The 17183-nt window shown below is 37.8% G+C and overlaps 1 protein-coding gene across 1 annotated transcript in view; it reads left to right on the forward strand.

Annotated features, from left to right (window-relative positions):
- LOC139733054 (glutamate receptor 2-like) overlaps positions 1-16830 on the forward strand; it is a 33141-nt gene extending 16311 nt beyond the window's left edge. The window contains exons 7-18 of the mRNA XM_071643898.1: positions 990-1178; positions 2526-2630; positions 3363-3479; positions 6477-6680; positions 7344-7559; positions 9079-9263; positions 9750-9948; positions 10581-10831; positions 12742-12853; positions 13346-13534; positions 15052-15177; positions 16741-16830. Of these exons, the coding sequence (XP_071499999.1) occupies positions 990-1178; positions 2526-2630; positions 3363-3479; positions 6477-6680; positions 7344-7559; positions 9079-9263; positions 9750-9948; positions 10581-10831; positions 12742-12853; positions 13346-13534; positions 15052-15177; positions 16741-16830 (1983 nt within the window). The remainder of the gene's footprint in view (positions 1-989; positions 1179-2525; positions 2631-3362; positions 3480-6476; positions 6681-7343; positions 7560-9078; positions 9264-9749; positions 9949-10580; positions 10832-12741; positions 12854-13345; positions 13535-15051; positions 15178-16740) is intronic.
- The last annotated feature ends 353 nt before the right edge of the window (positions 16831-17183 follow it).

Below are 17183 nucleotides of genomic sequence, written 5' to 3' on the forward strand. Positions count from 1 at the left end.
ATTGTACTCTTCGAAAGAAGTAAGATGACTTCGAATTACCTTTTAAACTTACGACTGTAAGGCTGCAATAAGACTATCAAATATGTACTGAAAATATGATTTGTAAATAATCCTAAACTGCTGAATATTATCAGCCTCGTAATAATTGCAACGGATGCCACTCAACTGATGAAGACAAATGCACCCGTATACCCACTGCACGGTCACACAACCATAAAGTACGCACAAATCGACAACTCTACAGACACACCACGAACTTGCTGACACTAAAAAACGCACACAGAATTTTACACACATACACACCAATGGACAAGTGCATTTCTTCGATAAGTTGATTCTACGTGCTTTGGACATTAAAGAAGAGACAAAACTTTGGGAAGAAGCCCCTTGGGAAAAATACAAAAATAAAAAAAAAAGGAGAGAAAGGGATCTATCAGAGGGCCTATACGCACTATGATTAGATTTAATCATATTTGAACATGCCGTGTTCCTCGTCATTAAACGCACTTTTTTTGCTTAAAAGAGTTTGCAGTTTCATCTTGTGCTAGTGAGTTAAACTAGAGGGTCAAGGGGATAAAATAACGAATTAATGAAGACAAGAGAAGAAGTTGACAGATGAAGAAAATAATTATATGGTATGAAGCTCATAGGTATTTACGTACGTTGTCCATAAAACAATTTTAATCATTAAGAAGTTTCGAACAGTCGCCCAGTACGAGCCATCTATCTATCATATCTATCTATCTATCTATCTATCTATAGATCTATCTATCTATAGATCTATCTATCTATCTATCTTTCTATCTTTCTAATAGTATTATGCAAATGTTGCCTATTAATATTATTTTCTTTAGACAGTGTGAGGCGATACTTGCTTACGATCTCTGCTATCTATCTATCTATCTATCTATCACTCAATCGATCTGTCTATCTAATATAATTATAGAAATAATGATATGTGTTGCCTATTCAATATTTTCTTTCGACAGTATGAGGCGATACTTGCCTACGATCTCTGCAATGTGGTCATCCAGGCGGCACGGCGCATGCGCGAAAATGGTGAGATGGTGTGGCAGCAGCAGGGTTCTCAGGCTCGGAGGAGGACGTGTTTCCCTAGTGACCAAAGTCGTTTTTACTCGTCTGCCATTGGCCCGAAGTTTTTGACCTACATCAAGTCGGTACGGTATCCTGGTCACGTTGGTTCCTTGTCGTATATTGACAAGTGTTTAAGGCATTTCTTTCCAGGTTGAAAATCTGAGCTGCTTTGTTGTTCATGCAACCAGTGCATTTGAAATTGCGTGAACTGAAAGAAACAACTAAAGGTTGCAATTGATTGACAAACTACCCTACATTGATGTGAAAAATGAATTTCATCAATAATTTGAAATAAAAGTTTAGATTATCCCAGAACGTAAATAGCGTTAAAACTAAAGCACTTCGAATTCTGTTAACAGTAGTATCGTCCACGAATGCCTTCATGATTACACCTGTTCATCCTTGGCAGTTTCTTAGTCATCATTTCATATCATTTTACAGCTCAGTTTGCAGATATTAACGAATTATCAAATTCAGCAACAGATTTGTAGCCCACGGACCATTTTTTTTTCTTTCAGCTAAAACACGTTTTGTTCTATATTTCTTGACTCCTTTCTGCCTTTTTGACGTCATGCTCACACGATAGTCATGCACACTAATGTTCTTGAAGAGCATGATTGTATTTGTTGTTGTTACTCAAGCGAAAGTGAGTGGGTGTTTGTGCGTGTGCAATTCGAATTACCACACACTTGGGGTGTTTTGTGTAACGTCGTGTATGCTAGAACATATGTTTACTGACGTTCTCAACTATTAGCTCTAAGGTTGTCTATGTGGTGTCTGGATTTTTGGCAGCTGCTCTCCCTCTCTCCCTCCGTCAATCCTACCTTCTTCTTCTCCTTCTCTTTCACACTCGCTCTTTTTCTCTCCCATTCGCACACACACACATACGCGTCTATGGTGGAAAACGAGGACCTGTTCTATCCCATAAGAATTTTACCACATAACCGAGGACCTGTGTGTCAGCAGGAATCTTGTCAACCGAGGACTCATTCGTATATTACCATCTAACCGAGGACTTATTACAATAATGCTAATCGAGGACCTACAAACATGTACCCCTTCATGCAAAAGCATACAAAAGCAGACTGTTTGGAATGGTCTGCATGCGTACCGAGGACGTCCTCGGTTCTCTGTGTGTCCTCAGTTTAAATGTAAAGTTCGAATGTGTGTCCTCGTTTTACACCATGGGTAAGTGCAAACACACACACACACACACCTACACACAAACAAATAAACACTAACATCTATGTATTCATAAGTGCTTAATGCATGATTTTTGAGCCACTTCAAGATTGATAATGAACTCGATGTCACTGTCAACGTGATAAGAAGCTTGTTTCCACGCTGATCACGTGTAAAGCGATAGCAAGCTAGAATCATAATGTCTCAGGGACTCTTAAATCCTATTTTCAAATCACTTTTTTTGTTAGACCGCGGTGAACATCTTGAGTGGCCGGATTCAGTTTGACGAGAAGGGAGCGAGAACGAACTACTCACTTCAGATCCTGGGACTACAGGGTGGGCGAATTGAGCAGGTAAAAAGAAAAAGATAAGGAAACAATGAAACATAGAAAATCAAACGTAAATATGTTTGTTTATGATCACAGTTATCATATTCATATAACTATAATATGATATTTTATGTATACCTAGATCATTAAGGCTCGACACGATCATTTTTGTTTGGTGTTCCGCTCACCCGACCACCGATAATTATTATTATATTATATCATATTATATTTTATCATATCATATTATATCATATTATATTATATTATATTACATTATATTATATTATGTTATATTATATAATATAATATTATATTATGTTATATTATATTATATCATATTATATTATATCATACTATATTATGCCACATTAATGACTTAAAGGCACAATGACTCAGGTTTCAAGAGCGCACTGTCGAATATTATGGTGATCGACAATCTGATGGGCTCTCTTTTCTAGAGGTCCAGTTGTCGTTGTCGACTCCCTGTATAGCTGTATACCGAACCAGCAGAGAACAGCGGCCGAAACAAGAGACGGACTGGGAATGGCATCATTGTGACATTTTTAGACATAATCACCTTATGAATCGGTTTGGGGAATATTGGGACGTTCGTAAGATACCAAATGCACCAAGCGTCGAAATATCCAACAGCGCCCTCATGGAACCCGGGTACGTGTGCCTTTAATAATCAACTTATACTGTGATCAAGAAAGTTGTGTAGGTATGTTTGTCTTTGATTATTTCCGCCCTCTTCAGGTTGGCACCTGGTCTCAGAAGGAAACACCCAAGATATCTTTTTTCGATAGCGGCACCCACGGTCGTCTGAAGAGCGCTGACTTTACCAACAGGACTTTCGTCGTTACATCAATTCTGGTGATGAATCTTCCTTAAATTCTCTTTTCTTCCCTTCTCCTATCTCTTACTCTCATTTTCTCACTTTCATTTCATTTTTCACACACACATACACACACACACACACACACACACACACAACCACACAAACACATAAAAAACACATACTCCACGCACTCGCGCGTATGTACGCTTGGATGTACAATGTCATGTGTTACATATTTAAACAGCTTTCTAGAAAAAGTAAGAAGATCTGACTATTAGAAAAAGAAAACAAATTGATTTGGTTGAAAAAGAAATAGAGAAGAAAATTTGTCAAAAATCGAAAGCTTGATTTCTCAAGTAACACTTTTTATTGATACTTTATATCGTGTCACATGGAATCACTCATAGGAGGGCACCATTAGGATCAAGTAATAAAGATTGACTAAGATGACAGCCTTGTTTCAACTTAAATCAACTTTAATTACTCTGATTTTTTTCAAAATCTTTTTTAGATTTTTTTTAGATTTTTAGATTATACGCTTCGTAATGGTATGGCTTCGTATGGCTTCGTATGGCTTCGTAATGGCATGGCTGAAATTTTTAATGACTTCTTTTCTTCAATTGGAAAAAATCTTTCTCAAAATATTCCTCTTTCTAGTAAATCTTTTAGTGATTTTTTAGATACACCTAACTCTAAAACTATATTTTTTGACCCAACATATAAAGAAGAAATAATAAAGATTGTTGCCAATTTGAAAGAAGGTAAAAGTCCTGGCCATGACGGAATTGACAACCATTTGATAAGAAACATAATTCCTCAAATAGTGGATCCCTTAGCACATATTATCAACTCATCGCTTGCAACTGGCCATGTGCCAAATAGCATGAAAATTGCGAAAGTAATTCCTATTTATAAGAAAGGGGAGAAGGATGATGTCAATAACTATAGACCCATATCTTTATTATCTTCTATTTCTAAGATTCTTGAAAGAATAGTCTACATCAGGACAGTACGTTTTCTTAAAACCTGCGACATATTTTCAAACTTTCAATTTGGATTCAGGGAAAATCACAGCACAACACACGCACTACTTGCCCTCATCGACAAAGTCACACACGCACTCGACACACTTTCACACACAATAGGTATCTTCTTGGACTTCTCCAAGGCCTTTGACACGATTAACCACGGAATACTTCTCGCCAAACTGTCTCATTATGGAATACGTGGAAAGGCCTTGGAGTGGTTCACGAGTTACCTATCAGAAAGATCCCAATTTGTACATGTCAACGGCTTTGACTCTCAAAGTAAAACAATTGCATGTGGTGTTCCACAAGGGAGTTTATTAGGCCCATTGTTATTCATTATTTATATTAATGATTTTCATAGATCCTCGGAGAAACTATCATTCATATTATTCGCGGATGACTCTAATCTTTTTTTTTCCCACCCTGACCCAAATATCTTAATAAGAACAGTCAATGAAGAATTGATAAAGGTTATACAATGGATATACGCAAACAAATTGTCATTAAATATTCAAAAAACAAAAGTTATGCTTTTTAGTAATTCTTTAGATAGCCTCCCAGGCAATATAACATTTGATACTACTCCCTTAGAAGAAGTTTCTTCTTTTAAATTTCTTGGTGTTTGCGTTGATAACAAGCTTTCATGGAGGAATCATATTGATAACATATGTAAAATTATTTCACGTAACATTGGCGTAATGAATAGATTGAAATATTATCTTCCTTCATCTGCATTATTAACTCTTTATTCTAGTTTGATACTCCCTTATTTAAACTACGGGATTCTTGCTTGGGGTAATACATATCAGATGTTACTTGATAAACTTCTTTTATTGCAAAAGAAAGCGCTTAGAATTGTTTTTAATTTACATACCCGAGAACATACAGATGCTTTGTTTTCTGACCATAAAATATTAAAAGTAAATGATTTGTATGTGTTTCAACTTGGTCAGTTTATGTTTAATTACAATAGTACCTTTTTACCTAAAATATTCCACGATTTATTTCATCGAAACAGTCATGTTCATAACTATCCCACGCGACGATCCGACGAATTCCATCTTCCGTTAATGAGAACCGCACATGCCCAAAATACATTTCTTTATACCGGACCCAGACTTTGGAATAATTTAGATAATAGTTTAAAAGATTCCCCCAAATTTGTCACATTTAAATATAAACTCAGAAAACATTTACTTTCTAATTATAATCTTAGATAATTTAAATTGCTATAATTTATGTTTGAGCTTTCACCTGTCCTGATGTCGCAGCACTTGGCGTGTTCTGTGTGCAGACCTCTCTTCTTTCTTCTCTCCTTTTCCTTTCCCGTCTATTGTTCTTCGTAGACTTGTATATTGTTACCGTCTTCTCTCCTCTCGGTACTGTCTCGCGTCCAACAGTGTATATGCGTGTGGGTAATTGAATGTGTGTACGAATGTATTGTCCTTGTCATATTTCCCCGGTACACGTGGTTCAATGAACAGTGTCCGGGCACTATAGCATTGGTATTCTATATTTTTTTCCCGACCTGTGTATCTCAAAATAACTACATGTATATTGTTATAGAATAGTATATCATTCACTCATTATTTATCTAGCGATCCACGTCCGACAAGCTTTGCTTTTTAGTGGATCACTATTTTCCATGATCGAATTTATTTTCCGCTCGCCCACGTAGTATTTGTACAGTGTTCCTCTTTATTATTGTACATATATGTTGTTCTATAATTTGTCTCGTATATTACATGAATCTTTTGCAAGCGTTTGAACAATATCATTTAATGACATGTATACATTGTACTATGTTTTTGATTTTCGTTGATTGGAAATAAACTATGATTGAATTGAATTGAATATGATTGAAATATGTATATCTATTTGTACTGATTCACCTAAATGCTCAGATTTGTATTGTTGTTTTTTATCATTTCAACTAATGTACTTGTTGAAAAGCAAAAATTAAATCAAAGGAATCAACATTACTTAACATATTTTGAAATACAGGAAGATCCGTTTCTGATGTTGAAGGAAAACGCCGATGAACTGAAGGGAAATGACCGTTACGAGGGATACTGCGTCGATCTCTTGAAACATATCGTCACAAAGTTTCCCTTTAAGTTCCGGATCGAATTGGTAAAGGACAAACAATACGGCACCATCCAGAAGAACGGCAAATGGAACGGAATGATCGGCGAACTCATGTACGGGGTAGGTCTATAGTTTTGCCTCATCCCTTGCGACTACTTCCTTGACAACCCCCACAACACACACACACACACACACATACACACACACACAAACAAACAAACACACACATACACGGTGCATTATTCATTTGTATGCCCTAAAATGTATTCGTGATTACACTTTTGGGGCAAGTCTGTACGCATTTGTCATAGAACCGCAGCTAAGTCAAATGTAGGAGTCGTGTCATATTGATGGATATGTTTGTGAACTCTTCATAGATTGGAATCCTGCTAGGCGTGTGCATACATCCATGAACAACAGATAAGCACTAACAATCTTTTCATGACCAAAGTTTCCCTAGCTATGAAAGGTTATGATGATTGCAGGGCCCTCTGGTAGAACAGTGCAACCGTCGAAGGGAACTATCCTAGGTGTGCGCAATCATTATTTTAAACTTAATTTAAATATATTACCCTTTCTTAGAGGAAGACATACCGTCAAGATGTCGATTTTGACGTTTGCGTCATGATTAAAATTATTAATTGATGAACCGAGTCAAACGCATGATAATCAGCACTCTTGGTCTTTATCAAGACACGAAAAAAACAACAACAAATACCCTTTTACATCCAATTCTTCTCTCCTTTGTTGTGTGTGTGTTTGTTTTTCTGTTATTCTCCCAAGAGCGCAGATATCGCGGTCGCTCCGCTCACCATAAATACGGACCGGGAGCGCGTGGTAGCCTTCACCAAGCCATACATGAGCTTTGGTATCAGCATCATGGTGAAGAAGCCTCGAGAAGAGAAGCCGTCGAGTTTCTCCTTCTTCCATCCGCTATCTTACGAGATCTGGATATGTCTTGCTCTGGCTACCTGTGGCGTTAGCATCATCATGTTCCAGGTGGGAGAGATAGCTAGATAGACAGACAGATAGATAGATAGATAGATAGATAGATAGAGATAGATAGATAGATAGAGATAGATAGATAGATAGAGATAGAAAGATAGATAGATAGAGATAGATAGATAGATAGAGATAGATAGATAGATAGATAGATAGAGATAGATAGATAGATAGATTGACAGATAGATAGATAGATAGATAGACGAATAAATAAATATATAGATGAATGGATAGACAGATAGATAGGTAGAGAGATAACTAGATGGATAGATAGATCGATAGTTGGAGAGAGAGAGAGAGAGAGAGAAGGGGAGGAAAAGAGATCGAGGGAGATTTGAGAGCTTCAAATTGTGAGAGAAAGTATCGAGACAGAAGGTTAGAGAAATCCGTTTGATATTCACTTGCAAAATTGGAGAGCTTTCGCAACTCTATTACATTGCTCCATGCATATCACACGGTCTTCTTTTTAGCTTCCCCTAAATTTTCGACATTATTCAGTAAATATCATGCATCTAGGCTTTAGAATTTATTGTGTGTTCATGTTATATTTGGATATATTTTGACATTTTTGTTCACTTATATCGTTAGTTAAAAATAAAAATGATAAATGCATTGATATGAAATTATATAATGCAACAGTAACAACTTTACAACCGATTTAATCTGATGGTGTCTCGGCGGACAGGGAGATATACACGGCGTTCTAACACTTCAAGGAATGATTTTATTTTCTCAATGCAAAATCGACTGTCGTTTGTGGTTTTGCTTTATATAAAGACGGGGGTTGACCAACATCGTGTATCCCTAAAGACAATTACCAAATTAACTTCAGCGGTAATAAACGAAGCCGTTGATATAGGGGAGCCAGTGAAGGGAAATTGTACAGAAAACAGAATTAAATCGTGACCAAAACTGTGGCTAGATATATTACTGAGGTAAATTACCCAAGTGGATGATATCGCCTCAACATAACACAGCTTGTCGGGCTGTCGTTGCTATTGGGTTTTCCAATGTTAGACTCCATCTTTCAAATGTAAGAAGCTTTTTTTTTCCTAATGTATCAGAAGGGTTTTCATTGGTAATGCTAGTAAACATTATTGGTAATGACCATTTATAAAGATTACTATTGATATACGAAAGTAATGGAAATTACCAACACGTCTACACGGCAGAGAGATTTGTGATGGTGTGTTTGTTTTTGTGTGAGTTTAAACAAATTGTGCAAGTTGTGCTCCTGAAAAAAAAAGTAAGAGGTGCTTTCAAGACCAATGCATTGTATCTTCAAACTAGATAGACGTAAATATGGCATAGATGCGTGGTATGATAACAACACATCCTTTGTTTCGCACGCAAGAAAAATAACTGATGTCTTCCCCACCTGGTCCACGTTCTGCGCTGTTGGTTGGTACTATACAGAGAGCAGTGACAGATCCAACAAGAATGGCATGGCACAGAGTAAATCTGAAGACTGATTACTGAGTATTATGAGTGTGCCAATTTCAAATTTCCTCTCAAGGTGTGTCGGTTTAGTACGACGGAGTGGCGGATCGACACCGACAACGGCGCGGAAGAAAAGCCAACAACTAGCCAAATACCCGGGGCGAGCAGAGGCGCCAAATGGACGAACGACTTTGGTATCGTCAACAGCTGTTGGTTTGCTCTTGGCGCCCTCATGCAGCAAGGAAGTGACATTCTCCCGCGGTAAGTTACTAATGACGTCCGAATTTATGACTTGCTATGAATTATGTCTTAATGATCTTATGAATTGTCTTGATTTATTTCTTTCTGATGTGGTGGCTTTGTATTTTCAGTAAGGGTTTATGAACCGCTTGTGACATTGCTAATTTTGTACGGGGCACATTATTTACCTGCTTAGATTCTAAGAGTAAGCGTTTGTGTCGGTTACTCCATTTAGTGTCGGGTATACTTTGGGCAGAGTGTGTGCACTAAATGCTTTGAGGTTTCTGAGGAAGAAGAAATATGAAGTTAGAAATATGAAGGAACTCAGGGCATGAAGCACTACATGTACTTTGATCCCATTCACCATCCACTTTTCCTGTTCCAGTACCTACGGTCACGGTGTGCAGAGCTGGCTGATAGAATCTAAGACTCGCCAGCACATTAAGAATAGATTGTTCGCACTCTACTATTGTTGTTGATGTTGTTGTTTTGGTTTTGCTATTAAAGGTCAGTGTCGGGTCGCATCATGGGAGCCATCTGGTGGTTCTTTACCCTCATCATCATCTCGTCCTACACGGCCAACTTGGCCGCCTTCCTCACCACCCAAAGCATGAAAACAGTCATCAAGTCCGCCGAAGACTTGGCCGCCCAAACCAAGATCCAGTATGGCGTCCACGGCAGCGGCTCTACCATGGATTTCTTCAAGGTTAGCACAATATTCATCGTGTGTGTGTGTGTGTGTGTGTGTGTGTGTGTGTGTGTGTGTGTGTGTGTGTGTGTGTGTGTGTGTGTGTTTGTGTGTTTGTGTGTGTTTGTTTGTGTGTGTTTTGTCATTGTTGCTTTTTATTTTGACGTCATCCGTCTCAGTCACATCGTGACCGATTGCCAGAATGCGCATGAGTCGACGAGAATCTTTCAGACCAACAATTAAAAGGAAATAATTAAGGAAGTGAAATAGACACAAAGTAGGGAACAGATATAGATTTTTGAGAAATGAAGTGGAAGCGGTAAAAAGAATGAAAGTAATCCACATGATTGAAGGAAAAACGAAAAAACAGGCGAAGAAGAGATGCTGACATTTGCAGAAGCTCAATTGATCGAAATGAATTGAATAAATTCGGCAGAAAATGATAATTTGATAACCATCCAATACGGTACTGACGTCTTAAATCCCCGCCGAAGAACTAAACACTGAGGATAAAATTGCCTTGCCTATCGGCACATCTGCTACCGTAAGTGAACTCGAACCACTATTCTGCGAGTCCTTAGATTTCTGAACAGAACCACAACGGGGTCCTTTGTCACTTTAAACTGCACTTTTGTCTCAATCTCATGCAGAACTCGAACGTGCCGCTGTACCGCAAGATGTGGCACTTCATGAAGAATACCGAACCGTCGCCACTAGCAAAGGACACGGAAGATGGTGTGCGGCGGGTCCGCGAGAGCGACGGGAAATACGCCTACCTCTTGGAATCAAAGATGAACGAGTATGTGAGCACCAGAGCGCCGTGTGACACCATGGCCGTAGGCGACCCGCTGGGAACAAGCAGCTACGGCATCGGGGTGTCCAAGCACCTAGTCGACCTCAAGTAATGGTCTTTGTTTGTGTGCATGCATGTTTTGTGTCGTGTCGGGGAAAGGGGACGGGTGAGGCTCATACCTCTGCATTTTGTAAGCACAACCTACGCACACACGTGCATGTATGCATAAGTAAAAGGGACTGTACAGTACTGGTTGAGGTGAGGATTCAGGTTTATAACATTTCTCAGTGAGATAATGAGAAACCTCTTTTGAAATATGAAAGAGCATGTAATTTTATGAAGGATTCAACGTTTATTTGATGAAAATTGGTTTTCAAATGGCTGAGATATCCAAAAGAAAAGTGATGATAACTCTTTGTTTCACCAGAAAGAGTGGTTTCTGAATATCTCACAAAACGTTAAAAGCTAAACTCTCACCTCAACCAGACCTGTACAGCCCCTAGACGAATTCCATTAATTACACTTAACATACACAAATGCACACACAAACAAACACCCCCCCCCCAAAAAAAAAACAAACCCAAAACCACATGATGCATGAGAGATACTTGTATGTATGGGGTGTTTGTAACTATGGCAACGTGTCAGTCACTATGCCAACGTGTCAGTCGTGATTACTCGTGAATACCTGCCTCATCATATTTCTGACCCATCATATGCCGCGACATTATAAGTGGTAGATCCGAATAAAAGTTGATACATGGCAGATCTTGGTCCCGTACGCAATATGTTGACCTTGTTGGTTTGGTGGAAACTCTAAGAAATTTTCAATCAATTTCAGGGGATCCAATGTAACCCCTTCTCTACACAAGGTGGAATGATATTGGCATTCTGAAACTTTGCATTTTTTTCCGATCAGTTGCAAGGAAATGACAGGTTCACACATTTTCCACCCGTGAGAAACTTTCAAACTTGATCGAGTTAAATCTTTCTTCTTTGCGTCCAATCATAGTGCCGAATAAGTGACTTGCTGTATTAATAAAAAGATACAGTTGATGTGTGTATATGTGTGTGTGTGTGTGTGTGTGTGTGTGTGTGTGTGTGTGTGTGTTTGTGCGTGTTTGTGTTATTTTCCATCTGAGAAGATGGCTGTTTGGGATAGCCCATATTCAGCTACACTAAGCTGGTTTTCCATGGGGTCCAGGTGGATGCAAGGCGTGATCACTTCACCGGGTTAAACACCCTGCTCTTTGAAATGAATAAATGAAACGGGATCTTTTACGTGCATGAGATGTGACTCTCTCACGCACGGGACCTCCGTTATTTTTTATGTCCTATCCGAGGGACAGAGTGTTATTGCCTCTCGCTAGAGGGGATGGTATGTTTGTAACACGACATTCCTCAGTTAGACTCGGGAATTGAACCCGGGTCCTTTGGATCTGGAGGCAGACACGCTACCGACTTAGCTAAATCACCGCCCTTTAATAACAATGATGACGGTGATGATGATGACAATAATGATGACGGTGATGACGATGAAGGAGATGATGACGATGATAACTTAATAACAGCAATAGCAATAATAACATACCAACTTGAAAGGGGTGCTCAAGGCGTTCACAATAATATTTATTTGGAGACCCTTCTGTTTAAGTTCCCTAAGCTGTTTGTATTTGTTTTATTTTGTACTAAAAACTATGTTTCGATGTACTGTTTGTCATAAATGACTTGTACACAATCATATCTGATGTAACGGAATTAAGCAGAAATAAATCAAATCAAATCAAATCAAATCAAATCAAATCAAATCAAATAATATCTATAAGGAGCACATTCTGATGGTGTTAACATGCAGTTATAACTTGTTCATTTTTAACAAAGAGTACTTTTTTGTCAAGATGTTTTTTTTTATTACCGCAGTTACTGCAGCTATTTGACTTCCTGTTATCCAAACAGTATTGAATCACAGTTTTGTTAATGTAACGCTCTTATACCGCCCCCGTCCTGTCCACCTACAGAAAGCAGCTTACTGTCGCCATCTTGAAGCTACGCGAAGAGGAAGTTCTAAGTGACCTGGAAGATGAATACTGGGAAGGCAGGACCCAGTGTCCCATTATTAGCCTAGACACGGTGAGTAGTCTCAAATCAGCCGTCTAGGTTTAATAACTACAGGGCTTGATCGCGTTCGGGATGACAACTCCTAACACATTTTGACATAATTTATACAGTATCCTTTACGGATGAGAGTTGTCTATGTACTTCACATCAAAAAGCTTCGCAAACTCTCTCTATATATCTACCTACCTGCCTATATATGTATATATATATATATATATATATATATATATATATATATATATATATATATATATATATATATATGTATGATAAATGTATATGTATATAATACAGATAAACATATATACATAAATACAGACTGACATGATATACTTACGTATACATACTTTCTTCTGTTTAATTGTTAATGGAAATAAAATGGGCATCAAAAGAACTAGCAGAAAAAAAAAGAAATCGTGAACTTAATACAATCGTTGGATTCGTATATGCTATGCAAATGAGTAAGATGATTATGTCGTTGGTTTTCTCACATGCACCATGTAGGAACGCACGAGGGCGCTAAATCTCGAGAAGCTGGCCGGCGTCTTCTACATCCTGCTCGGTGGAACAGCGGTGGCTGTACTGGTGTCTATAGTGGAGCTCATGTATCGCTCAAAGTCGCTTTCCTGTGGGTTTCTCCATACGTTCGGCTGCAGAAGATTGTGCCGCAACATGCGGGCCGTACTGGCTCATGTAAGCCATTTCATCTTCCTTCCATTTTTTGTTGAATTGAACTGAATTGAAGTGGTTTATTGATGTAAAAAAAAAACATACACAGTAAAACATAGCAGCCAACGGGCTGAATTGCTATTAATACTTCACAATAATTCAAAATTACTCTGAATTTCTCATTGAAAATTCACATTGAAAGGTATGAATATAAAAATGATAGGAATTGACTTAAACCGTATGTACAAACTAAAACTTTAATTAGTATGTAAAAACATTAAGATATACAGAAAAATGGAAAATGGATCTGTTTCTGATTTCCTTTTGATGTTTTACAGCAAAATATATTCATTCTCGTTGTAACATGGATCAAAAAGTAAAAAAACAAACAAACAAATAACTTCATCCTGATACACTTGTACTTCCTATTCTGCATTATTTGTGTAACAACAAAGAAATAATTATCAAATAATATTTTATTCCTTTTTCATAAAGAGAAATATAGACTCCTATGTTCTAATGCGCTGAAAACAACTTGGAAATAATTATGTTGGTAATGATAATGAGGATACTAATATTAATAACAATTATAATGATAAATTGGTCATAAACATAAGTTTGCAACAAGACATTTATATTTTATTATGTAAACCAGCCAGGCATGTAATGGGATAAAGTTCGCCAATTCGTAATTACTTCCAAAATTTATAAAACTATCATTTGAAAAATCACGTTACGCGCCAATTCTAGCAGCTAGGTAAACACCAGTCATCTCTCTCTACAGAACAAGTTTCCTTTTTTCGTAGAGCAGTTCGTTACATAGTGTAAAAAGAAAATAATATGACATGTAATATTTCATTTAATGTCCCGATTATATTATAAAATACGTCCCCGTATATTATACGGCAAGGACCTACTATCATCGAATGTAAACAAAATATATACCATCAAACTGTGTTTGTGAATGCATCCCCCAACCTGACAATACTTGTTCCAAAAAGATAGGGGTGTCACTGTCGGTGATTGTCACACAAACTAGTTGAATCAATCATCATTCCGTCAGATAAATACAAATTTGACAAACGCCCTCTATCACCAGATTGTATGAACACTGTTGATATCTATACAAACGAAAAGTTCTTCAGCTGACGATTTGTCAATTTATATGATTATTATACTTTCATCAGTTTATTAGGTCCTCTTATTTCTCGAATGTTAGGATATTATCATTCTGACAATCGTCTGTCCTTTTCACTTGATACAAAAGCAGCATAAAACACAACATTTATGTCTTTTTCATTGTGTTGAATCACGCGAAAATACATTGAGAAAGCTTTTCAGCGTGGGACAACATTGACGAGAAGAACAAGAAGAAAGAAGAGAAATAAAGTCATTACCTCACCATATCCCATCTTTTCTATGCATTTCACTTCCCTCTTTCCCACCCCCCCCCCCCCCCCCCCGCCGCCCTTTCACATGCCCTTCCTGCCCCCATGACCGCCTCATCTTCTTGTTTTGTATCGAATCGGGGTGTCGCCTAGGAAAGGCTGATGGCGTCCCTTCGTCGACTCAGTACACCGGGCCGGAAGTCCGCCTCAGACGTCGCGTCGGAGACAACGGAGGAAGTGTCAACCCCCGCCACCACGCAGAAGTCCCTCCTGCCTTCAGTAAGCTTGGCGCACCGGTAGTCTATCTTCATCAAACCATTTGCATGCCCCTTTAAAGGGATGGTATAGTTTAGGTTGAGATGGGGGATTCAAATTGTATTTTTTTGCGAGATAATTATAAATCACTAATGAAATATTATTGAGCATGCCAATTCTAAAAAGCATTCAAAGTTTGATGAAAATCGGAATTTGAAATGGCTGAGATATCCTAAAACAAATTTAGATAAAGTGGTCCAAATGAAAGGTGGGCACCATCTTTTATTAGGACCTCTTTGTGTTTTAGATATCTCAGCAATTTCAAAACCAATTTTCAGCAAATAAACTTTGAAGTTCTCTTACAATTGGTATGCTATGACGATAGGGGTACAGATAATCGTTTGTCTCGCGAAGAAAATCGTAGGTGAGGTGAACGACGTTTCGCTCGCTACTGCTGATTTTCGTATATTAAAAAAAAAGAATTCAGTCTTCACAAGAATAGATATGCTCTTTAGTATTTCATAATAGGCTTCTCATATTTATCTCACAAAAAAGTTGGAAATCTAAATCCCATCTTAATCAAAACTTTACCATCCCTTTAAACCATAGCTCATGTGCGCACTGTATCAATCGTCAAACAGTACAAAAATTTGCAAATACTCTGAGCTTTGTTTTTAAGAGGGAAATCACTGTTTGTAAAAATGCAACATGAAATTTAACGTAAATCATCTTTATTATTTAACAGTACAGTAGAATCGAACCAACAAAACAGTGTATAAGTGCGTTTAATTGGACCAAAGATATGACAGTAAAATTGTAAATCTATCATGTCTTGGCAAAACGGCGATATTTGCAAACTGAACAAGTTAATGACATCAGGACTCACAACTTTTGGATGGTTTCGTAGAATGACTTAAAAACAGCATTTTCGTCTTTAATCATTCTGTTATTAGCTATTCTTGTCTTTACTATGACTGTAACTCTTATAAGTTCCTTTTGAAGTCGCCACTGCTGTATCATTCTCTCTTACACAATCTGCATCATTTAATGTGAAGTATGCAAGCGATTTGTTTGCAAACGAATGGAAGTCCTTTGTCAATATGACGTTATCATCTCATCTGACTACACTTGTGGATGTGGCCGATACCATTAGTGTAGGAAAACAATGGAAATGTCAAAATTCCGGAAATTTCTTATCCTTGGTCCCATTGTGATAAAACTTTCACTGTTATCATCGGTGTCAAAGTCAACTTAAACAAAAATGGATTTAAACATTTTATCTACTTTAATTTAGTTTTCGTTACTTGAAAAGACGTGTTCATGTGGAATGAAAATTCTATACATTTGAGTCTAGAGGATAAGATTCGATAGTTATGTATATAGTTATGCATCGTTAGGTAGCCACTATTAGCAAGCCTTGCATTATCTATCGCTACTGTCGTTATACAACAACTACTGTAATCATAATCATGATTATGATTTTACTATCAAAATTGTCATCATTGCATTTGTTGTTGTTGTTCTCATTCTCATTCCTTTCATTATGTTCTTTTATGCTTGCTTCCATTATGGTCTCCCCACTCTCAGATCGACTCTGACGAGGGGCATGTGAATACCGCCCTCTGTAAGAAGAAATCGGGCAGTCAGGCAAGTGCGGTGACGCACACGGACGTGTGAATGACCACATGACTGCACTGTATACAATACCGGCAGTGCAGCCAGGACTGCTCCGGGAAAAAAAGTAAACAAGCAAAACAAAACATAAATAAATACATATGCATATGTATGTATGTATGTATGTATATATGTATGTATGTTATGAGTACACCTCAGATCCAAATGTTTGCCGTGAGTTCCATAGCAAATTGTGATTGTATGTCTGAGTCTGATTATCAGATTATTACGATCACGTGCGTGCAATAAGCCAGTTCGTTATTAGCTCATGTGCACATTTCCCAGATGACCTTTCCCTTTTTCTTAGTTGCTTGGACACTTCACTGGTTTTCGAAGCTATAAGAATGCGTTAGCTT

This window comes from Diadema antillarum, unplaced genomic scaffold (assembly GCF_040938485.1).
Source record: "Diadema antillarum isolate AM-2024a unplaced genomic scaffold, OU_Dant_1.0 seq00000460_RagTag, whole genome shotgun sequence".
Classification (NCBI taxonomy): domain Eukaryota; kingdom Metazoa; phylum Echinodermata; class Echinoidea; order Diadematoida; family Diadematidae; genus Diadema; species Diadema antillarum.